The sequence below is a fragment of the Mytilus trossulus genome, unplaced genomic scaffold (genome assembly GCF_036588685.1).
Source record: "Mytilus trossulus isolate FHL-02 unplaced genomic scaffold, PNRI_Mtr1.1.1.hap1 h1tg000138l__unscaffolded, whole genome shotgun sequence".
NCBI classification, from domain to species: Eukaryota; Metazoa; Mollusca; class Bivalvia; order Mytilida; family Mytilidae; genus Mytilus; species Mytilus trossulus.
This window is the reverse complement of record NW_026963302.1, coordinates 1,138,545-1,163,952: the sequence shown is the minus strand read 5'-3', so window position 1 is coordinate 1,163,952 and position 25,408 is coordinate 1,138,545. Positions and strand designations below refer to the sequence as shown.

At 31.0% G+C, this 25,408-nt stretch overlaps 1 protein-coding gene across 4 annotated transcripts in view; it reads left to right on the top strand.

The window, feature by feature from the left end:
- LOC134700386 (multiple PDZ domain protein-like) overlaps positions 1-25,408 on the top strand; it is a 157,490-nt gene extending 132,082 nt beyond the window's left edge. For all 4 annotated transcript variants that reach the window (XM_063561770.1, XM_063561769.1, XM_063561771.1 and 1 more), the window contains 14 exons: positions 3,120-3,186; positions 4,481-4,579; positions 5,290-5,388; positions 8,068-8,142; positions 9,454-9,583; positions 12,822-12,982; positions 13,492-13,575; positions 14,115-14,339; positions 14,920-15,036; positions 15,505-15,649; positions 21,330-21,499; positions 22,021-22,132; positions 22,461-22,557; positions 23,098-25,408. In XM_063561770.1, coding sequence (XP_063417840.1) covers positions 3,120-3,186; positions 4,481-4,579; positions 5,290-5,388; positions 8,068-8,142; positions 9,454-9,583; positions 12,822-12,982; positions 13,492-13,575; positions 14,115-14,339; positions 14,920-15,036; positions 15,505-15,649; positions 21,330-21,499; positions 22,021-22,132; positions 22,461-22,557; positions 23,098-23,374 — 1,858 coding nt within the window. In that variant the 3' untranslated portion in view covers positions 23,375-25,408. The remainder of the gene's footprint in view (positions 1-3,119; positions 3,187-4,480; positions 4,580-5,289; positions 5,389-8,067; positions 8,143-9,453; positions 9,584-12,821; positions 12,983-13,491; positions 13,576-14,114; positions 14,340-14,919; positions 15,037-15,504; positions 15,650-21,329; positions 21,500-22,020; positions 22,133-22,460; positions 22,558-23,097) is intronic.

The window sequence follows — 25,408 nt, the reverse complement described above, 5'->3', positions numbered from 1 at the left end:
AGGCAATGACACAATAACATCCTTCAAACTCTGTAGGCAATGACATCCCTCAAGCTTTGTAGGAAATGACATCCTTCAAACTTTGTAGGCAATAACATCCCTCAAGCTTTGTAGGCAATAACATCCTTCAAACTCTGTAGGCAATAACATCCTTTAAACTCTGTAAACAAAAACATCCCTCAAACTTTAAAGGGAATAACATCCTTTAAACTCAATATGCAATGACATCCTTCAAACTCTGTAGGCAGTTACACAATAACATCCTTCAAACTCTGTTGGCAATAACATCCCTCAAACTCTGTAGGCAATAACACAATAACATCCCTCAAACTCTGTAGGCAATAACACAATAACATCCTTCAAACTCTGTAGGCAATGACACAATAACATCCTTCAAACTCTGTAGGCAATGACATCCCTCAAGCTTTGTAGGCAATGACATCCTTCAAACTCTGTAGGCAATAACACAATAACAACCTTCATACTCTGTAGGCAATGACATCCTTCAAACTCTGTAGGCAATAACATCCTTCAAACTCTGTAGGCAATAACATCCTTCAAACTCTGTAGGCAATAACATCCTTCAAACTCTGTAGGCAATAACATCCTTCAAACTCTGTAGGCAATAACATCCTTCAAACTCTGTAGGCAATAACATCCTTCAAACTCTGTAGGCAATGACATCCTTCAAACTCTGTAGGCAATAACATCCTTCAAACTCTGTAGGCAATGACATTCTTCAAACACTGTAGGCAATAACACAATAACAACCTTCATACTCTGTAGGCAATGACATCCTTCAAACTCTGTAGGCAATAACATCCTTCAAACTCTGTAGGCAATAACATCCTTCAAACTCTGTAGGCAATAACATCCTTCAAACTCTGTAGGCAATGACATCCTTCAAACGCTGTAGGCAATAACACAATAACAACCTTCATACTCTGTAGGCAATAACATCCTTCAAACTCTGTAGGCAATAACATCCTTCAAACTCTGTAGGCAATAACATCCTTCAAACTCTGTAGGCAATGACATCCTTCAAACGCTGTAGGCAATAACACAATAACAACCTTCAAACTCTGTAGGCAATAACATCCCTCAAGCTTTGTAGGCAATGACATCCTTCAAACGCTGTAGGCAATAACACAATAACAACCTTCATACTCTGTAGGCAATAACATCCTTCAAACTCTGTAGGCAATGACATCCTTCAAACGCTGTAGGCAATAACACAATAACAACCTTCATACTCTGTAGGCAATAACATCCTTCAAACTCTGTAGGCAATAACATCCTTCAAACTCTGTAGGCAATAACATCCTTCAAACTCTGTAGGCAATAACATCCTTCAAACTCTGTAGGCAATGACATCCTTCAAACGCTGTAGGCAATAACACAATAACAACCTTCAAACTCTGTAGGCAATAACATCCCTCAAGCTTTGTAGGCAATGACATCCTTCAAACGCTGTAGGCAATAACACAATAACAACCTTCATACTCTGTAGGCAATAACATCCTTCAAACTCTGTAGGCAATAACATCCTTCAAACTCTGTAGGCAATAACATCCTTCAAACTCTGTAGGCAATGACATCCTTCAAACTCTGTAGGCAATAACACAATAACATCCTTCAAACTCTGTAGGCAATGACATCCTTCAAACGCTGTAGGCAATAACATCCTTCAAACTCTGTAGGCAATAACATCCTTCAAACGCTGTAGGCAATGACATCCTTCAAACTCTGTAGGCAATAACATCCCTCAAAACTCTGTAGGCAATAACATCCTTCAAACTCTGTAGGCAATAACATCCTTCAAACGCTGTAGGCAATGACATCCTTCAAACTCTGTAGGCAATAACATCCTTCAAACGCTGTAGGCAATGACATCCTTCAAACTCTGTAGGCAATAACACAATGACATCCTTCAAAATCTGTAGGCAATAACATCCCTCAAACTCTGTAGGCAATAACATCCCTCAAACTCTGTAGGCAATAACACCCTTTAAAATCTGTAAGCAAAAACATCCCTCAAGTTTTGTAGGCAATGTCATCCTTCAAACTTTATAGGCAATTACATCCTTAAAACTCTACAGGCAATAACATCCATATACATTGTTAACTATGAAGGCAAAACAACCCTCATTGTTCATAACACACTAGGGCAAAGCTGAAAGTACTTATGAGTGTAAAAATCTTTTTGGAAAATAGAAGACTTTGTATTTATTTATCCCTTTTTTGAGGCATTAAAGTTTTTTTTATCATGGCAACAGGATTCATTAGAAGACAGAATAACAATATTTTATACATAGTATAGGGATTCTGTTGACAGATTAATTTTGTAAACAAATGATTTTACAAGGTTGTTATTGAAATTATTGTACTTAGCTATGGTTTAGAATGAACTTATTGTACTAAACTCAGCTGATTTTTTTTTAGAAAATAATGATGCATAACATTTTGATTTATCTTTAACTAAAAGATGGTGTAACATTCAAACTACGAAGCATTCCATTTCCTGATAACAACAAAACTATCTTGTGAAACAAATCATGCTCAAAATAATTAATTATAACATATTTGCATTGTGATCTCTTTAAATGTACTGAAAATGAGAACATTTTTTTTTCAAAATTATGAAGAAAAATATTATTAACCCACAATAGAGAAAGATGAGTTTTCCTTGCTTATAAACATGGATATGAACAAGTTTATGGTTTTTTTGTTTCTGTGGATTTATTATAAACAAAAAATAATAGTTACTAATCTGAATGTAGAAATTATTATTATTTGGAAATAAAGTCATGGAAATAAAATGTAAAATTCAAGAATTAATATGGCCTAATTATTTTTTATTTGTCATATGGTCAAAGCAAATAGTTTGATAAATTTTATAAAAATTTATTCTAGCCAAATTAATTTTAGTCCAGCTGTTCAGTAAAAAATGTACCACCTTAAAAAAAAACACAAAAAGAATTGTTTTCAAGTGAGTGTCAGTCAATATTTTCGTTTCACAACCTTTGTACCTTTTCAAATATTTAGGTATCTATAATTGTATCTGTATAATTAAACTTGTTTTATTTATTTTTAAATTGGATGATTGTTGTATTTTGTAGAAGAGAAGATAACTTAGATCAAATGGCAGTGAAACCTCTGAGATCTTATCCTCCAGGATCCACAGAAGTAAGTTCATACCCGTAGCCAGGGGGGGTTTGGGGGGTTCGTACGAACCCCCCTTGAAATCAAATAAGCACTGTTAAAGTCAATGTTCCGTTCGAATTGTGACTGTTAAAGTCGAGTTTGTGAGTCAAATGAACCCCCTCTTGAAAATTCCTGGCTACGGGCCTGAAGTTACCATTGGTTAGATAATGAAACAATGATTAGGTCATCATACTGTCTTCAACAATGAGTAAAATTCATACCGCATTATCAGCTATAAAAGGTCCTGAAATGACAAATATAAAACAGTTCAAATGAGAAAACTTGATTTATGTACAAAATAAAATGAAGATAAAAATGACATTTTTTTTCATGTACTTACATTTATAAAGAAAAGTAACACATGTATACCAGTATTTGATTTACATGAGGTGTAATTATTTAACTGCACTTACGGGTAAACGTTTTTGTTCAGTGATCAAGATGTTGAAAAGTTCTTTTTTTAAATCTACAACTTTTCTAAATGGCATATTGTATTGACAGTAATGTTGATGACACTTGTGACAATTTCTATGATGAGTTAATACAAATGAGACAGTAATCCATTTAATTAATAGCAAAATATAATGAGCACCTAGTGTGGCTTTTAATGATAGAATTGTATTTTACATTTGATTATTGTATTTTTATTATTCCATTACATTAAATCTTCAGTCAGTGACAGTTATAAAAATGAAGTAAAGGATTACTTTTGATATTTGAGCTTCTTGCAATAGAAATCAACCTTATGCAGGTATTCTTGTACATGTGTAATACTTTGCTTGAGTTTGGAACATTAAAACATGAAATAATAGATGAATGTTGGTCTGTTTTGTGGGGTTCTTATATCAGCTCAATCTTCAAGCAGTCATAGACTTTGCATGTAGGTTTTTTTCAACCCAAAATAGGTAAACAGATGTATTGATATTTTTTGCATAAGGACAATTTCTATCAGTCGCAGCTCATTTTATACATGTATATATATTTATCGCTATTTTGTGCATTTTTCCTTTGATCTTTTTTTGTGATAATTTTCATATCATGCTTCTCGCTTGAGATGAAAAATTATCGCTAGAAACTAAGGAGGTCACGTGGCGTTGCTAACGAAATTGACATTGAAATTGACAACGTTGTCATAGCTAAAATAGCGATAAACAGCTTATCATTGATCATCTCAACTCGATTGCTTTTCTCACTTTCGCTGTCCCAGCTCTAGCGAGAAAATCAATCTCGTTGAGATAATCAACGATAATCTATCAATATATTATTATAATTGCAGGATATATCCATGTCCCCTTCACCTCCTAAGAAGCCAGTTACCTCCCCTGAAAACATTCCTTCTTCACTTGATGTTGTCCAAGTAGTCTCCCTTATAAAGGTATGTATAAGTGTATGGCTAGTTACTAAGTACAAGAAAGTGTTTGCAGTGATTGTATTATGCCAGATTCTGTAATATTGATGATCTCAGGAAAAAAGGTCGTTGATAATATAAATAGATTGTTTTTTAAAAACTCGTTCAAGATGGTAAATTGAATTACTATTGCATAATTGAAAAAAAAATAAACTGTAGAAAAATTTCAATTGGTTCACAATATTAGATTTTTTTAAGTTTAAAGCTGGTCTGTTTACTTTATTTGCTAGCTTAGTAATTTCAAAATATTTTTAGGTCATTCAGAATATCTCTTTGCTATTATTCATATATCTATCATGAATTTGTTTGTAAATCACTTGTTTGTTTTCATTTTATTGCTATACAGCATTGAATTAATCATCTGTCTTTTCTCCAGATTGTAAATTTTTCTTACTTAAGATTTATATTTTGAATTGGGTACTAGTTTGGCAATACAATGTACCAAGATAAAGTGAGTTATTCAGTGAGTTTAATTAAAAGAATAGTGAGTGATTGTATGAGCTGAAATAATAGAATACATGTATAAAAATCACGTTCCATCATATTGCAATTTTTAAATGTGAAAAAAGATCTGGAGAAAACACACATATATGTGAAAATAATTCAGCTTTGTAGTGAAAACAGTTGATGATTTATATTAATGCCAGGCTCATAGAATTGTATATGTTTTAATGTAGGGAGTGTCTGGATTAGGTTTTGCAATAGTAGAAGATATGCGGGATAATCGTCAAGGCATTTATATTCGCAGTATAACACAAGGTGGTGTCGCAGCTAAGGTATGCTATTTGTAGATACTGTGGATTCATAATTATTCGTTGGTTTTGTGGGTTAAAGTGAACTACAAAACAAATGACAAGTTTTCTATAGACTTGTATGTAGACTTTAACAAAAGTTAAAAACCATGAAATCAAAGATTCACCAACATGTAAATTTTGCTTAATCCACGAAAATTGGTACTCAGGAAAATAAATGAATCCAAAGTTTATTATACCCCCGATTTAAAAAAGGGGGTATACTGTTTTACCTCTGTCTGTCCTTCCGTCAGTCAGTCCGTCCATCCCATGAATATTTTTCGTCACATTTTTCTCAGGAACTACAGTACAATGATTTCTGAAATTTGGTTTCAGGATTAATCTAAGTCAGCTATACCGTGTGATGTGTTTTCATATTGATCACTTGACAACTTCCTGTTTACCGAACACTTGTATGATTTTACACATGATAGCCAAGTTGAAAATTTTCGTCACATTTTTCTCAGGAACTACAATACAAGGATTTTTGAAATTTGGTTTCAGGATTTATATAAGTCAGCTATACCATATGATGCGTTTTCAGATCCATCACTCGACAACTTCCTGTTTACCCAACGCTTGCATTATTAATATTATCCCCTTGCGGCGGGGGTATCATCAGTGAGTAGTAGCTCACAGTTTCACTTGTCATAATCCTGAATCTCTAGTAAAGAATTAAGTCTCTTAAAGTAATCTGAAGTGATCAAATATAGTTCATGATATTTCAAGAAAACACTTTTGACAATAGCTTGTGTCAGTTAGGTAAAACAATTTCGGGAAATTCTGTCATTTGATTTTTGAATTATTTGTGTCTTTTAACTTCATCTGGTTAGATTTTAATTCTTAAATGTTAGAATATTCAAATTGTTTTTGTTATTTCTTTTTAAGTAATAATGTTAAATTCCATTCTGCAATTTCTTTATACATATATCATTGTTTACATCAATTGAATTAGCATTTCCAAATGATAGTATGTCTTCAAGGCCATTAATAGAACTTGAAAATAGTAACTGTTGTACCCAGAAAATAGAAAATAAAATAAAATGTACTTTAGCTTTTTTCACCTTGATTACTGGTATACACATAAAGGATGGACATTGACCGATTTCATTCATCATTGAAATGATTCAGTCATTTAAATTAATAAATAGAAATGGGCTACTTAAAAGATAAGGAGGTTTTAATGGAGAAGGAATAGGTACAATTGATTGCTACCTCTTCTAAATCAGTTATCCGTTACGAATTACTACAAACTTGGCTATAATTTCATATATAATCACCTAGCTTACAGGAAACAACAATTATATCCAAATTGGGCATCACTAAGTGAGTGGTTACTGACTGTGTGTATTGATGTAAGCAAACTTCTTAATTGTATAATTATTGTATGTTACATAACCCTCCGCTGTTAATTTTAGTTGTCCCCAATTGGTTTCCTCTTGTTATCTGAAATCCCTCTTATAAGTTGATATGATATTTAATACATTTAATAACTGTTTAAAATAACACTTTCCATTTATAGATAAAACTTGTCTCTTATCATAATGACTCTGGTATTTAAATGCCAATTAATTATTTTGGTCACATATGGTAAATTGTTATCATTACTTAGCTGAATAAAGACCTGAAATGGGGGGTCCATTTAAATCTTTCTAAATGGCTATAAAACTCTCAGGTAAATGGAAATTTTATTCTTTTAAGAAAAATATTTTGTTTTAGGCTAATCATGAAAGTAAAATGAAAAAATCTTATATTTATATTCTCATAAACCAAAGTAAAATAGTATAGAGACAATGGGATGTACCAGTTCTAGTAAGGGAGTTAAAGATTAAATTTTATTTTAACGATTTGTTGACATTTGAGTAAAGCATTCCTAAATGAAAAAAGACAATATTGACAGCGATGTAGTTAATACAAATATCATTAAAAATATACTCATATCAAAACAATACTATGTACGTAGAGAATAAAACCGAACATGCTTTTGTACTTATGATTTTATCCATACTAAATTAATGTATCACCCACACAACTTTGTCCATGGAAATGTCACATCCTCTGGGGCCATAATTTCATCAACATTAATTTGTACAAGTTTTGAAAGAGTTGTGTTTCAGAAAATGAAAAAACTTTTGATAAAAGAGCTTACTGAAAATAACTTTAAAGGATCTCATTGGGGTCTAAGCGTGACGCGGGATTGCCTATTTTTTGTAAGAGTGACACGGGAAAATCAAGTTATTGTGTCGTGAAAATTGGAAATGAGGTCTTGCGGGACCCAGGAAATGAAAAAAAAAATAGAATTGCTTACGTACACAGTGTAAGTGGGATACGGGAATCTGTCAAAACAGTAAGTGGGATCAGGGATCGGAACCCCCCAATGAGACCCCCTTTAAAAGTTTTAGTAAAAAGAATTTACTGAAAAAAACATTGAATTCACTAAGACCCCAAAACATGTTTTAATTAGAGAGATAAATGAAAACAAAATTTACTTTATTGAATTCACTTTTACACCAATATGTTTAAGTAGATTCACTTTTCATCTCTTCAATGTACCAAAATTTCAGATTATATTATGCATGTTTCTGGTAAGTTTTTGTGCTATATTACCCATAATGCATTTGAATCTTAAATGGTGAATTGAGAGACAGTTTTAATCCATTGCAGGATGCCCAGTTAAGTGTAGGTGATCAGATATTAGAAGTTGGTGACAAGGAGCTCTATGAAGTGCATTATGACAAGGTATGTATATGTTAAAAGACCATAGACTTCAGGAAGAGAAAGGTCTGTCTATACTTATCACCAGTCCTTTTGTTCATTATTTTCTGGCAACATAAGAATGCAGTCCTGAGGAAAATTATGAAAAATACTGAAATTTTTGTCAGTTTTAATTTTGTGAAGGAAAAAAATGTAAAAAACAAAGTACAATTTAAATGTTATACAAATTAGCAATTTAATATATATAGATTCCACAACTGCAACAAGTGTGTTATGATATTTATCCACTCGAGACAGTTAAATTTTAATATTAAAGCGTGAGGCTTTGCCTAGTTATAGTGGTGGAATCTGTTTCTCAAATGATTTTTATCATTCTTTTTCAAAGATTTGAAGAAAGTTATGTACTTTTTATGTGACCTCATGAGGCATGGCCGCCTTTTTTCATGGCGTCACAATAGGAAAAATCAGAAAAAAACAAGAAAATTTAACGTTACAAGAAAATTTTGACCAATCATTTGCTGATAACAATTTTTACAATAGAGATTAGAAATATTTTTCTCACACCGGTCAGGAAATGTGAAAATAGCATGAAAATTAGAGAAATTAAATCTCCTAACTTGGTGTTGTTATGTTTGAAGTGAAATAACAATAACAAACATAATCATCTTAGCAACTTTGAAGGATTGGCATATGTTTTGAATCTTGTGATTTTCTTAGAAGTCAGTTGAATTAGTGTAGTGAGGACAATGTTATCTTGTCTGTCACAGTTTTGTCTGAACAAAAGTAGGTGTGGGGTTAACAATATTAGCAGATGTGAACTAATATAAATGTAAGAGACAACTCCTACTACACAATTTATTCAAAGAAAACATCTTCATCAAACCTGTACAGTTTCAATCATGGACAAGTGCCTACAATGTTTGAAAGATTTTTAATTGCCCTGGTTTTAGAACTTTTTGTATGATTTTAGCCCACAATATCATAAAATTTTCAATTGCTAATTTAAAAAATGCCTAACGATGGCTTTAGACTGCAGTCTTGATAGGATTTCATTTTAAAAAAATTACAGGGTCATATATGTTAACACAGTATATATATGTCATATGTTTGAAAATGACATTGGTAAAGTTCAAAGTTGATAATCAACATGACAATAGTAGTTTATGTAGAAGCTGGCAAACATCATTAAAATGTAAACAATATTTTTAATATTAAAGAATGCATTGTTTATTTTAAAAGTGTAATTAGGAATGCTTTAGACAATGGTATGCATGCCCTGTTTGTTTTTGACAGGGATATTTTGTAGAAAATTTATATTGTTTTCATAATTTTTAGGCAATAGAAATTTTAAGAAATAGTCAAGGAAAAGTGAAATTAAAAGTTAGAAAATGTGGAGTAGACACAATAAATTACAGCGGAAATAGTTCACACCCACCTCCAGTCTTTCAGTTGGACAGTATTACAGGTAAAGTACATTTTTTGTACATATACAATCAAACTCGCTTTAATTTGCTGAGATAGTATCAGCATTTTAGCCAAGTTGCAGAAGTTAGATTTTTATACGACCGCAAATTTTGAAAAAAATTTCGTCGTATATTGCTCTCACGTTGGCGTTGTCGTTGTCGTCGTCGTCGTCCGAATACTTTTAGTTTTCGCACTCTAACTGTAGTAAAAGTGAATAGAAATCTATGAAATTTTAAGACAAGGTTTATGACCATAAAAGGAAGGTTGGTATTGATTTTGGGAGTTTTGGTCCCAACATTTTAGGAATTAGGGGCCAAAAAGGGCCCAAATAAGCATTTTCTTGGTTTTCGCACTATAACTTAAGTTTAGGTGAATAGAAATCTATGAAATTTTGACACAAGGTTGATGACCACAAAAGAAAGGTTGGGATTGATTTTGGGAGTTTTGGTTTTTACAGTTTAGGAATTAGGGGCCAAAAAAGGGCCCAAATAAGCATTATTCTGGGTTTTCGCACAATAACTTTAGTTTAAGTAAATAGAAATCGATGAAACTTAAACATAATGTTTATGACCACAAAAGGAAGATTGGTATTGATTTTGGGAGTTTAGGTCCCAACAGTTTAGGAATTAGGGGCCAAAAAGGGACCCAAATAAGCATTTTTCTTGGTTTTCGCACCATAACGTTAGTATAAGTAAATAGAAATCTATGAAATTTAAACACAAGGTTAATGACCATAAAAGGAAAGTTGGTATTGATTTTGGGAGTTTTGGTCCCAACAGTTTAGGAAAAAGGGGCCCAAAGGGTCCAAAATTAAACTTTGTTTGATTTCATCAAAATTGAATAATTGGGGTTCTTTGATATGCCGAATCTAACTGTGTATGTAGATTCTTAACTTTTGGTCCCGTTTTCAAATTGGTCTACATTAAGGTCCAAAGGGTCCAAAATTAAACTTAGTTTGATTTTAACAAAAATTGAATCCTTGGAGTTCTTTGATATGCTGAATCTAAAAATGAACTTAGATTTTTTATTATTGGCCCAGTTTTCAAGTTGGCCCAAATCGGGGTCCAAAATTAAACTTTTTTGATTTCATCAAAAATTGAATAAATGGGGTTCTTTGATATGCCAAATCTAACTGTGTATGTAGATTCTTCATTTTTGGTCCCGTTTTCAAATTGGCCTACATTAAGGTCCAAAGAGTCCAAAATTAAACTAAGTTTGATTTTAACAAAAATTAAATTCTTGATATGCTGAATCTAAACATGTACTTAGATTTTTGATTATGGGCCCAAGTTGGTCCAAATCAGGATCTAAAATTATTATATTAAGTATTGTGGAATAGCAAGTCTTTTTCAATTGCACAGTATTGTGCAATGGCAAGAAATATCTAATTTCACAATATTGTGAAATAGCAAATTTTTTTTTAGTTGGAGTTATCTTTCTTTGTCCAAAATAGTAAGCAAGAAATATCTTATTGCAAGAATTTTTTTTAATTGGAGTTATCTTTCTTTGTCCAGAATCAACTTAAATCTTTGTTATATACAATATACAATGTATATTCACTTTTTACTACCAACTGATAAATTTAAATAATCTTTACCATTCAGTGATAACAAGCAGTTTTTTTACATTTTATTTACATTTTATTTATGATGTATTTAAATGAGTAGTTATTGTTGCAAACTCCATTAGAATATTTTAATTGAGATTAGTTTTGGAATAAGGGAAAGGGGGATGTGATTAAAAAATTGGGTTCAATTTTTCTCATTTGAAATTTCATAAATAAAAAGAAAATTTCTTCAAACATTATTTTGAGAGGATTAATATTGAACAGCATAGTGAATTGCTCTAAGAGAAAACAAAAATTTTAAGTTCATTAGAACACATTCATTCTGTGTCAGAAACCTATGCTGTGTCAACTATTTAATCACAATCCAAATTTAGAGCTGAATCCAGCTTGAATGTTGTGTCCATACTTGCCCCAACCGTTCAGGGTTCAACCTCTGCGGTCGTATAAAGCTACGCCCTGCGAAGCATCTGGTTAGTAGAAGTTATGCACAAAGTCAATAAAAGGCTGTGATGAAAAAACATTAATATATCATTTAATTTTGGATGTAACTCGTCTTCTGATTGGCTGACGTTATTTTGTTATCGGCCCATAGACATAATTTAGTCATGTGTGCACCAAATTTTTTGTTATTTATTCATAGACAGAAAAAATATTGCAGTCATTCCTTAATTAGAAATGTATTGAATTATCGATAGGGTTTCTTGTACAAAGTTTATAACTTTAAAAGGGTAAGATGCAAGAACCTTTTTAATATCTTGAATATAGAAATATGAAGATGTGGTATGATTGCAAATGAGATAACTATCCAAAGACCAAAGGACAGGGATGTGAAGAAATGCAGGTCATCATAGAGTCTTCTACAATGAACAAAATTCAATCAGTATAGTAACCTTAAAATGGGATAATAGAAAAAAGGAATCCAATCAGAATAAGGGGGGTGGGGGGTAGGAGGGGTCCTGATCCCGAAATCCCGAGCTTAAAAACATGAAATCCTGAGGTCCGAATTTAAAGAAAGTTAAATCCTGGATCCCGAATTTGAAAAAAAGAATTCCCGGATCCCGAGGGGTAAATCCCAAAATCCAGAGCTTAAAAACACCCCATCCTGGAGTCCCGATAAAGGTCCTATTCCCCCTCAAAATAGTATACCAACTGACAATATCTGGATAACATGCGACTGGCTTTGGATGGACACACACAAAGAATGTGGCATGGTAACACATGTTTGATAGTGCTTTACCCACCACAACCTGGGACAATGATGAAAGCGCGCAATATAATTACAAACTGTAAAATTCATTTACAAAGTGACTCATCAGATAAGTACTAAGCACAAACCAACTTTCAAAAGAGCAAAGACATAAAATATAAAATACCCATCTTATACTACTCGTTAGTTCAAAACCTAACTTCAATCATGTTTTCTCATTGACTGTGGATTCATTTATTTTTGTGGGTACCAATTCTCTTGAATTGAGGAAAAATTGCATATTCGTGGATATATAAATTTGTTGTTTTTGGAAAAGTTTGCATACATTCCTTTAGAAAATTTGTATTTCATTGAACATGTAAATTTGTGGATCTTCTGTTACCACACTATCCACGAAAATTGGTATCCACAATATTAATGAATCAACAGTATAATTGAATAATACTTTTTATTGATATTTTTTAGGAGAATCTTCCACGGATCCAATGGAAGAAAAAACTCCTCAGCCAGAAACCAATGATCCTAAAACCTGCGCCATCATTCCAGGAAGAGAAACCTATATAGAAATAGAGAAAGGCAGGACGGGACTGGGATTGAGTATAGTTGGTGGCAATGATACATTATTGGTATAACTTCATTTTAGTCGTATAGTTTCAAACTATTCATTTTCATTCAATATGTTTTTTCACAACACTTTGTTAAATAATCAAAATTGAATCAAATACTATTTTAAAAGATATGGAGATGTGATATGATTGCTAATTAGATTACTATCCAAGCTCAAATGATGTACAACCTTGAACAATGACAAAAAACCATACTGCATACTGCACAGTCAGCTAAAAGAGGCCTTGACATGAAAAATATGAAACAATTTAAGCGAGAATTTTGAAAGAACAGTCTGATTTAAAACAATTCAATGTTAAAAAAAAATATGACCTGCATGAAACAGCAACATCCTCTGAATAACAGACGCTTGAGCTCTGGGACAAGCACACAGCATGTGACTGGGTTAACATGTCTAAAAAAAAATATATATGTATACAATTTTTAAGGATACAATAACACTCTGAAAAAGTTCAAACTAAAATGATTTTGAAAGATGAACTTGTTAACTTTAACTATTTTTTCATAGGGTGCTATAATTGTACATGAAGTTTATGAAGATGGAGCAGCTTCCAGAGATGGGAGGTTATGGGCTGGTGACCAAGTGTTAGAAGTAAGATAAAGCATACAATCAATTTAGAAAAAATCTATACCCATAATATTGAAAATATTGCAATTACAAAAAAAACATGTAGCTCAAAACCATGTTATCAGTTATGAATAGCTAATTAAATAAAAGTTGAAATAGATTATTGCAGATGGAAGAATGTTTATGCTCCTGGTCACGGCTCCAAAATGTTGAAATAAACAAAGAAGTCTCTGATACCTTATATTTTGTTGTTTCATTATTTAATGTATATCTAAGGCACCCATACAAAAGTACAAATTAAGGTTGCAAACATAAAACATAAATTTTTGGAAGCATAACATTGTTTATTTCACCTTTTATAACATTTAATGGTGCTTTATGTTAATATATTAAGTAGAAGCTTTCTTAAGTGAGATATGACAAATGAAATGTTAAATTAAAAATTAGTTGTCCATGAAAACAAATTAGCTTTTGTGTTGTATGCACAGAAAAAAACGTGGTTATGTTTTATGAATAATATAGCATATATATCCATGTATACTAATTGATATATTGTTTTGTAGGTGAACAATGAGGAATTACGAGAAGCTTCACATGATTATGCAATACAGGTGCTACGTCAGACTCCTGCTACCGTGGGAATTCTTGTCTTCCGTGACGATAATCAAGTCAAAGAAGAGGACATTTATGATATTTTTACAGTAGACCTCAATAAAAAACAAGGCCGTGGATTAGGTCTCAGTATTGTGGGCAAACGTAATGATGTTGGAGTTTATATATCTGATATTGTAAGTGATAAATTACCTTGCTGAAAACAGAGTAACAATCTATCAATTAATTAACAAACAGAATCCAGAACATTATGTTCGAAACCCAGGCCACATCAAATTAGATTGGTAAAAAATTGATAGTACATATACAGTAAAAAAAAAAAGAACTACATGTAATACAGTATGAAACAAAATCAGCAACATCCCTTCTAGATGTTACCATACTGTTTCCAGATGCAGTGATATGACTTACTAAAGGCTTTAATCTTTTATTATACCATCAAAACACATGTTATTTTCTTTTTGATCCATTGGTTTGATATTGACATTTTTGTGGAAAGTCAGTTGAGGTCAGTTGTGTAAACATGATTTCAACACATAAAAAAAATCTACTGATTGTGAACTTTTTTTTTTAATTTCACACAAACTTCTTACATTTTACACTTTATATTTACTATATACAACAACAAAAAGGTTGACATGAAGCAAGTTAAACAAAAAATCAAAAATACTGAAAATTAATGTTTTGTATGTATGTTAATAGAATGAAACAAGTTTTCACTTCTTCATAATTTGACCTATTGATGATTTGCTACAGGTGAAAGGTGGAGTATCAGAATCTGATGGTAGACTGATGCAAGGTGATCAGATATTGGCTGTCAACGGTGAAGATATGCGAAATGCAACTCAGGAATATGCAGCTGCTGTCTTAAAGGTAGATAACTCAGTATTGATACTAGCAGCTGAATATTCAAACTGTCTCCTAGATTTAGGAATTATTTTGACTGCTAAATCTGCAATGAAAATTGACTAAAATTTGTAATAATTAATGAAACATATACTTTAAAAGTAATTTTAGTTGTCAATACAATATAATATTAGGAAATCAGATACTATAGCCAATTAGACAACTATCCAAGTTAAGATAAAGTGGATGTATACAAACAACTATCTTTTAGGCAACCATACAGGCTTCAACAATAAGAAAAACTTATACCATATAGTTCACTATAAAAGGCCCCGATATGAACAAATTTGTTTCTTAACAATTGGAATAAAAACTATCAAAGAATTGTGGTATCAATTTCATTTTTAAACAATGTGATACAAATATAAAATGAAAGAAGTATATTTCTGTTTGTTTATACTAGTTTTTGATACTAACATTTCTCCTTTATTGTAGACATCACTAGGCAAGGTCACACTAACTGTTGGAAGATTAAAAGCTGGATCACGTGCCTCATCTCGGAAACAGTCAAACCCAGGTGGTCTGAAAAAGTCAGAATCTACTGCTAGCAATAAATCTAAAGGAGGAAGACATTCTAAGAGTAGGTTTACTTATTCAATATCATACCTCCAACTCACTGACCTCACCCATATATTTATTTTTAGTGTTAAATTATTCATTACAAACTTAATCCAACATTTCTCTTTGAGTTTAATTTTCACAAAGCACCAACAAAGAATTAAAAGCTTTTAATGTTTTCTTTTCTTTTAGATTTTGTACCAGATTGCTAGTTAACCTTTAGTAAAACTATTTTTCTTGTGTTGTTGCAGTGTTTTCTATAACGCTTTATATTCATCACTGCTTTTATTAAGAGTTTGATTTTCAGAATTTACCATTTTTCTAAAATTTATTTTACCCTCGCTCAGAATTTGATAAAACAATCAGTACTCTTGATAGTTTTTTACTAGATTTTCTATTTAAAGTATAAAAATCAGTACACTATATCTGTGTTATAATTTTAGATTTTTTTGATCTCTTTAAAGTAATAAATTTTATTACTTTAGTCAGGATATAAATGAACAATTTAATGGAAAACTGTTTTGTGGCAATTATACCTGTAACATTTCCCCTATTTTTTTTATTTTTTTCTAAGTTCAATAAGCAAATGAAATATTTATTTACAATATTTTTTTTTAAATAAATCTGATTTTTTTCTTAAAAAAACTATAAAAAACTACCTGATCAACTTTTGCCTTTGTCTTTAAGTTTTTCTTAAGTTAAAACACATAGATTATTTTGGATTCTGAAAATCAGAGATTACTGTTTCAATGATGTTGTGTGCTAACTATTATTTTATGATTTTTTCCACAGGTCTTCCTTCTTCAAAAAGCTATTAAACCTGGTTATCATTGGTTTAGGCAAACTAATAGGACATTTCAATGTTTTGGCCTTTGCCTAAAATTGACTTTGTAAACATTTTGATAACATTCCATCTATACAGATGTTGAATATATTTGTTATTTTATTTAAAGAAACATTGCATCATTACATTTTATACTCTTTAAGTTGGTTGACAAGAGGAATATTACGAAGTGAAATTTTAGTGAAATTTTTTAACAATTATAAATTTTTATTGTTCTAATGAAAAATGTATTCCCTATTTGCAAATCAATCTTTTTGTTGAAAATATTGAAGTAAATATTTTGACAAACTATGTTTGCCATTCAAAACACCTTTATTGATAAAAGATAGAGAATTCTGAAAAGAAAGATAACTCATGATTGAAGAAAATGATTTGCAAATAGGAATTACAACTATGTTACATACTGTTATGAGAACAGATTTAGTTATGGTTGCATTAAGCACTGTTGCTTTTTTGTGATAAGATTTTTGTATTTATTGAGATTTTATTTATACTTTTAAATTTGGAGAAAAACACAACTTGCAATATTTTGATAATAGATTTGTTTCTCCTTGTCCAGTGAATTTTTTATGACCAGTTATAACCAGGGTATTTAGCTTACATGAGTAAGTTTTAACAGGGCATGAAGGAGTATAATGCATGTTATTAATGTTGCAGGCCTAACATCTGAACTGAACCAATTCAAAAGCAGACAAAACTAAAAAATGTTCACCTTTAAAATACTAAAATTACGTCCTTAAATTCTAAAAATCTTTTAGATATGATCGTTTTTTTATTTATTTAGACCCTTTATAAAAGAATAACAAAAGTATGTTCAAACAATTTATTTGAATAATTGTATTTCCTTATATGGCAATAAAGTGTTCAACTGGCAAAACTGCAGAAAAGGTTTACCAAATTGTTGAAATCTGTCTCTAAAAGTCATGGAATTTTTTTGTCAAAAAAGATAAAAGAATATTTGACAGGCCTTCTTTAATTTAGAAATTTACATGTTGTAAGTACCTAAGTGTTTAGCAAAATTCCACCTTACGGATATGTGATATAGCATTATAAATTATCTAAAAGAAATTCTATTCATTCTTTTACAAAAACACATTGTGCAACCCAATAATTTGAATCTATGATCTATTTTTGAATTGGTTCACTTAATATAGTGACATGGCGCCTTATGAATATGACAGAAAAAAGAAAATTAGATAAAAAGATTGGTTGAGCTGAAATTTCAAAGTAGTAGTTGCACATTGGTAAATTGTTCTTCACAAAGCATGGTAAAGCTGTGTAGTTTTTATTAACCTTTTTTTGTACAGGTATTTTATCGTCAAGATGTTGTCTCAGTTGATTTTTGTTGATCCTGCCATCAGACTTGATGTTATTAAACAAAGTTTTATGTTTTTTCCTGTGTGCTCCTGTTTTGGTTTTGTACTGTTTACAAATTTTGCACCATGATTATTTTACTTTGAGGTTTTGTCGCATATAACTTTGAGACTTTTGTTCTTGACTCTTTTATATCATGACAGATAATGAGCTTTTCAGTTCATAATTAAAGACCTTCACATTTTAAAAGTTTTATTGGGGTTTTCAAGAATTTCATATGATTGCTGTTCTATTTACAAAAAGTGTATATGATCAGGTATCTTCTGTTTCCAGTTTTTTAAGGAAGAGTAATTTTACTCAGAGAAGCTTTTGTAAAAGAAGCTTCATCAATGCATTAAATTGTTTTATGTAATTCAGAATTTGAATAATCTGTGTTACCTAGATTCTAAAAATGTTTGACATAAGGGTACCAGTAAACCTAGGTCTTTTTCCATGATAGAGATTAAAAGTAAAGAGAATTCACATGAGGAGGGATTAACATCCTTGTTTAGCCATTTTGGTCTGGTATATTAGACCTAATATACAGCTAGGAATAAGTATTCTAGAAATCAATATATATTGCACATGTATAAGGCAGTATTATCAGTATAGTGAAAATAATTCTACACAAGATAGACATTTGCTTAAATAAGTATTCAGCAATACTCATTTAATAATCAAGAAAAAATGGCAAAAATATACCAGCTAGTGGAAGATCCTGAAATTTTCCTAAAAAGGGGGGGGGGGTAGTATTGTAGCCATGCTGCAGTGATTCCATAACTAATCAAGCAAATTTTCCTACAAAAATGTGGGGCCCACAACCTCCCATCTGAATCCCTCTCTGTCAACTTCGTTTTAGTCACATATTTTATTTTGTTAAAGAAGGAAATGTAACAATTTTGTCAGAATTGAAATATTTCCATCTAAACAGAGTTTCCATGTTGGATAGATGTTGGTCTTATGACAACTACAAATCATTTTTTTTTTTTTTTTCCTTGTAAGGGTAAATTAACATCATTGATTTTAAAGATTTTTTTTTATTAAACCCTTACTTTTTCTTAACTGGAGGGATAGTCCAACAGTTATCTTTGTTACGAAACATGCCTGTATACTTTTTGAATATACCGGTATGTGGATTTTTATTTGCAAACCTCATCCATTTTACTAAAGTCTAACACATTTCTACATTGGAGTAGATAACATCATTGGCAGCAAGTGGAGCATGGCATTTTAAATGATCATAGAAGATTTTGTTCAGTATTTGATAGACTTTTCATTTGTAGCAGGTTTTAGTTCTTCAGTTTTATAAGTTCTATTTTGGGTTTTGAAAACAAAGATGAATATTTAAAATTTTCATCCAAACAATTGTCTGATAAATTAACAAATGATGAAAGGTTTCTGCAACTTTTCATGCTGAATTTTTTAAGTAAAAACTATTGGTTCAATAAGTTTTCTATTATTATGTAAATTAACATTGCCTTGAATTGTGTAATATTTGTTTATGTGTTAAAAAAAAAAGAAAAGAAACGCTGCTTGATAGTGCTTACGCAAATTGAAAGCTTAGATATTTGGACAATGTGTGACATCATACCGACTCTAAGAATTAAGGCCAATTTTCCATAAATTTATTTCACACCAGGGCAGTTTTAAAAAATAACATCAAACATCTCTTTATTTAAAAGTTTTGCAGTTCCATGTACATTGAGGTTTTTACAATACTTTGGCTGATTTTTAAACAGGGAAAAACAAAATTACATTTCAATGGTAGTACATGTATCTATTTCTCCATTTTCAATATCACACTTTAAAAATGAATAAAAAATGCATCTTTTTTTTTCATTAAAGCAATGATTGTGTTCATTTTAAACTCATTTTGCCATTCACTTTGAATATTATTTAAATAGTAAATTTTATTTGTCTGATTAGTGAGTGTATTTTATTGCCTTGGGGATAAAAATATTGGTTCCTATTGGAAAGGCTAAATTACTATGTACAACAAAAGTTTTATCGCATGAAAACAGAGACGTTTCCATGAGGTTGCTTTTTACTTTTATATATTTTTGTACTGTTGTTAGTTATTATGTTTGTAAATAAGATGTTTCTGTTCATGGTTTTCTTGAAGTATATTTTAGGGTTATGGAAAATGTTAATATATGAATAAATCAGAAAATAAATTTAAAACAAGATATTTTGTCATTGTTTGTTTTACTGATTGCCAACAAAGTTGGGCAGTTAATGTTTAAAAAGAGATTGCAAAAAGTCTTGTACTGTAATGAAATATATTGTGGAAAAGAGCTTAGTTTTTTTTCTGGTTGGTTTGACCTAATAAGGCTTACAATGTGTTATTTTTTGGCTGATTGCAGCATTTTGGCAAGATCCTTTTGTTTTATGACTATTCTGATAAGCAGCCATGTGCTTGTACTACGGAAGGAGACAAACTAAACAAAATTTGCACATTAGTATAAAAAAGAAGATGTGGTATGATTGCCAATGAGACAACTATCCACAAAAGACCAAAATGACACAGACATTAACAACTATAGGTCACTGTACGATACAGCCTTAGTATGACTGTTTTTCAGGAGTAAACCTGATACAGGCTTATACAAGATGGTGATTTAAAATAAGAATATATTTTGGTTTTGAGTCTTTTGACACAAAATTCCAATTTGCAAGTAGGGTAATAGGGTTAGAAGACAATTTTCAGTAGCCCTTTAGATTTTTTTTTATTTTGATAAATACTCTCCATGTCATGTTGGAATCATCAGTGATGTTTGTTGAGGCAGTTAAAAAAATGGTAAGCATAATGTAAATGTCCATTTAACTGTATGTAAATTGTGACATTTTAAAGGAGAAGACTATTCTTACTTCGATGTAATCCTGCTTTAATTTAAACATTTATAATTTAATTTTGGATGTAACGCGTCTTCTGATTGCCTGACGTTTTTTTGTTATGAGCCCATAGACATAATTTAGTCATGTGACCATGACGTCATCAACGTTTATTCATGGTTTTCTACAGTTTAAAATGGAATTGAGAATTAGATTATAAGTAATGACTGTAATATTTTTTTTGTCTATTCGAAATAACATAAAAAATGTGGTGCACACTGTTAAATAACCCGCTACACGCGTTATTCAGTGTGCACCATTTTTTTTATGTTATTTCTTCATAGACAGAAAAAATTTTACAGTCCTTCCTTAAATAATGTGAACAATTGCATGAGATTATTGAAGTATAAACTTATTGTTTGAATGCTTGAAAAAATGTAATAAGTTCACATATCCAAATTATAGTTTTGATGCAAATTCATGCAATGAGTCACTTTTGATTTTGGAGATGACACAAGTCAATTGTTGTCTTCTTTAATTATATAGAAACGAAAATTCCAATCCAGGGCCACTGTCATTATATTTTTATATCCAGACAAAGTTTATACCTTATATCTTGTCAAGTGAGATTTGTGGTGATTAAATTATAAACTTGCCCTACTTTTTGTTTTAGCTGTGAGTGAAGACTTGAACCATGTAAGAATTGTAGAACTAACTCATGATGTATCAGGCTCCCTGGGATTGAGTATAGCTGGTGGTATAGGAAGTTCATTAGGGGATACTGCTGTTCTTATAGCTAACCTAACACCAGGGGGAGCTGCTGCAAGATCACAAAAGCTTAAGGTATGCCTTATTAGTAGGGATCGTTACGCAAAGGTTCTAATATGGCTGATGGTATTGTGAATTCTTTTGGAGCATTTGTTATAATTAAAAACAAGGCATTGAAACAGAGGATTAATCAGATTAAAACATGGTTGCATTTTATGATTTAAGTTGTTAAAAAATTCTTAAACATTAAAATCATACTTGTTATAAATGTGTGAAGTGAATTATTATTTATTAGTTTTTAAGTCATCAGGAATTATAGATGTGATGACAGTTTGCTACAGTATTTTTCTATTTGCAGCAAACAATAAGAATATTTTTCACATCTAGATTGATATATTAAGAAGATGTGGTAGGAGTGCCAATGAGACAACTATCCATCCTAGTAAATATGACTTTATGTAATATATATGAAATATCTTTAGAAAAATACTGTTCATGAAAGTTTGATTGTTACAATGTATTCATATGAGAGTTAAAATTGTATCATTTCTTTTTACCTTTAAAAAGACGTTAAAAACTTAATGTGTATATTACAGATTGGAGATAAAATTATCCAGATAAATGACCGAGAAACAGATGGAATGTCACATGATGATGCAGTGCAGTTACTGAAATCTGGTGGTCCAGTTACCTTAATGGTTACTCAAGGTAAGTAAGATGGTATTATGATGATGATGTTACTATAATCCTCTGGACCATTGACATGACTGTCTCAAATACCTCATCTAATTCTGATGAATGCATTTGTCAATTGATTTTAGAAAATGAAAATATTTTTTTTCGCTGAAAATTGTTGCGATGAGAATCATAAAAATGAACTTCTTATGTTCAGAATCGGCAAGGGTTTGAACGATCTTTTAAGAAAAGCAAATTCCAAACATATCTGTTTTTCAATCATATTGTTTTTTAAGATGAAACTTTCATGCTTGCTGAAAATATTGAAGCTTGTTACAACATATGTATGTTATAATTACAGGAGAAGAGACCCGAGTGAGTGTGACTGGTGGAAAAGCTTCCAGGCCAGTTAGTGCTGATATGACACCACAAGATAATGCTGTATTTGATGATGATGGGTTAGTACTTTATTTTTCAACATTGGTTTATAAATACAAGAAGATGTGGTATGAATGCCAATTAGACAACACTCCATCTAAGTCACAATTTGTAAAAGAAAACCAATTATAGGTCAAAGTAGGGTCTTCAACACAGAGCCTTGGCTCACATCGAACAACAAGCTGTAAAGGGCCTAAAAAAATGACAAGTATGCTTAAGTTATTGAAAAATTACAATCAATATTTCAATTATGGGTGTTAAATTTATGAAATTCATATTCAGAACAAATAAGAACTATTTCTTTCACGCCATGCTCTTTTCTCATTTTATCATAGACAGGCATTATATATGTCAATACGTATCTGTAAAACCTAGCGTACAGTGGAAAGGATTTTGATTTTCTTAAACTTGTCTTCTAAAAACCAGTTCAAAATAAGTCTACTAACTGTACTGTTTAAATGACGAGAAAAGAAAAAAATTGTCAATATAGTATTTAGTTTGTCTTCATATATTTAAACATTTCAATACTTTACTAAAAAGCTTTAATCCTTTGTTTACAGAGCTCCACCTCAGTGCAAGACTATAACATTGAACAGGGGACCAGCTGGATTAGGGTTCTCTATTGTAGGAGGTCATGGAAGTCCACATGGAGATTTACCTATCTATGTCAAAAGTGTGTTTGCACAAGGTGCTGCATCAGTGGAAGGGAACCTCAAACGTGGTGACCAGATATTGTCAGTGAATGGACAAAGTTTAGAAGGATGCACACACGAAGAAGCTGTTAATATTCTCAAAAATGCAAAGGGAAATGTGACTTTAATGGTTTTAAGCTCATAGCAATTTTTATCATGCAACGTAGAAGATTTCGTTTATACATAGAAGAGATTAGAACAAAAGAAAGATCTGAACATTTATTCCAACACTGATGTGTTCATGGATATGTTTTGCAATAATTACATTACAGTTTACACATAATGTTTGTTAACCAATTTTCTTCCAACTGGTGAGATCAATATCGACCTTCAACTTCAGTTGTTTTAAGAAAAGTATTGTAATTATTATTGCTCAGGTTAATCTGTTTGCTTCAAGTGATTTCATAATAAATTAACCTGAAATCTGTTTTAATGATGCAAATTACAGCACTTTTTAAATAGAAATGGAAAAAATAAATTAGAGTTTACACTTGTAAGAAAATTGGTTAACGTTTGCTTGTTTTTGGTTGTAATTTTGCAGAGTTGGTGCTCTACATAATGTTACAATGTAATTACCATTATTATCAGTCTAACCACTGATTTTTTTATTTCTAAAGCTCACACAATATTTGTTTTTATACAATTTGTATGACGTGTTGATCACATATTTTTTTAACGCTAGCTTATAGATAAATGTAGAAATTTCATTCAGTCTGTCAGTAAAAGCACTCAATACCATAAACTGACATACTATCATAAATTAATGTTAGGAGATTTTGTATTTTTTATTTATGGTTTTAGTTTAGAGTTTGGTTGTGTTTTAGTTCATATTTGGTTGTTGTTGAAGGGGATAATACATAAACTTCTCATAAAGGAGTACAGTCAAGGGAGGTAATTAGTCTGTGTAATTTGGTTGCAATAACATCAAATTACTCATTGGACAAAAGAAATAAAAAGACCAGCTTTGCTTTGTCACTTACATGTATGCTTTTAAGTGAATATTGAAGAAGAATTTTTTTTTTTTTTTTTCAAAGAAAGTAGAATTGCTCAAATAAAGATCAGTGTTTAAATTTTTCCAAAATTACTGGAGTTTTTTAAAAAGTTATACTAAATATGGCCTTCTTTGAGAAAACATGCTTTTCATTGTGTAAGTCAAATTTGCATGTTTTACAGTATGAGATGTGTGTGTTTTACCTTTATAAGTCAGAAACTGATAAACTGAAAAATCTCCAAAGTCTACAAGCAGACATAACATTAATTGCAGTTGGTATAGAAAAAGAAAGTGGTTTAAAATGTACTAGAAATTTATTCAAATTATAATCACAAAGTAAAATGTGTATGCTCTGTGTTATCTTATCAGATATGCAAACATAATAATACAGTATTTTGTTTGTGTCCTTTTTTTTATCAAAAAAGTAACATTAATACTTTAATAGCACTTTGGTTCACTTAAAGTTGAGCATGAACTTTTTCTCCCATGCTTTTTGTTATTGACAATAGGGCTCTTCACGGTTAGTTCGGCCATATTGGATAGGGGCAGATTTTTTAGAAAGAGGTAGAAATAGTATGAAAGTATGGGAAATCCTATGTGTGTTTCCAAGCAACAGCTCTGTTTTAATGATGTGTTCCGGTATTTTTCACACCATTTGTACCTCCATTATGAAAATCTGCTCATTATCCAACATGGCCGAACTAACCGTGAAGAGCCCTATTGAAACCATTAATTTTGAAACACCACTCATTATTCTAAATCAAATCTGTCCATCTGTACTATCACACATTTTGATTTTATCTAAATCATGCTGCAACAGGTCTTTGTAAATGTAAATGGAATTTTATAATGCAGGAAAATAAATTACAACTAAAACAATATTCAAGTATAAATATTCAGAGCAAGACAAAATTTAATCTGGTTTGAATTCTATAAAATTCACAGGAAAATTAGGATGCTATAAATCTTGTATTAAATTTACAGCATTTCAACTCATATGTTTAAACAATATTTGTAAAAACTTAATCGTCCTGCATATCCATGAATTATTTATAGCTGGACATCAAGCAAGCAGCAATCAATCTAATATTTAAAATGAAAAGGCTGTAATGGAAAATATTTAACTTGGCAAATTATCACAATTTTAACTTTATAATGAATGTACAATGACAATTCTTGTACTCTGAG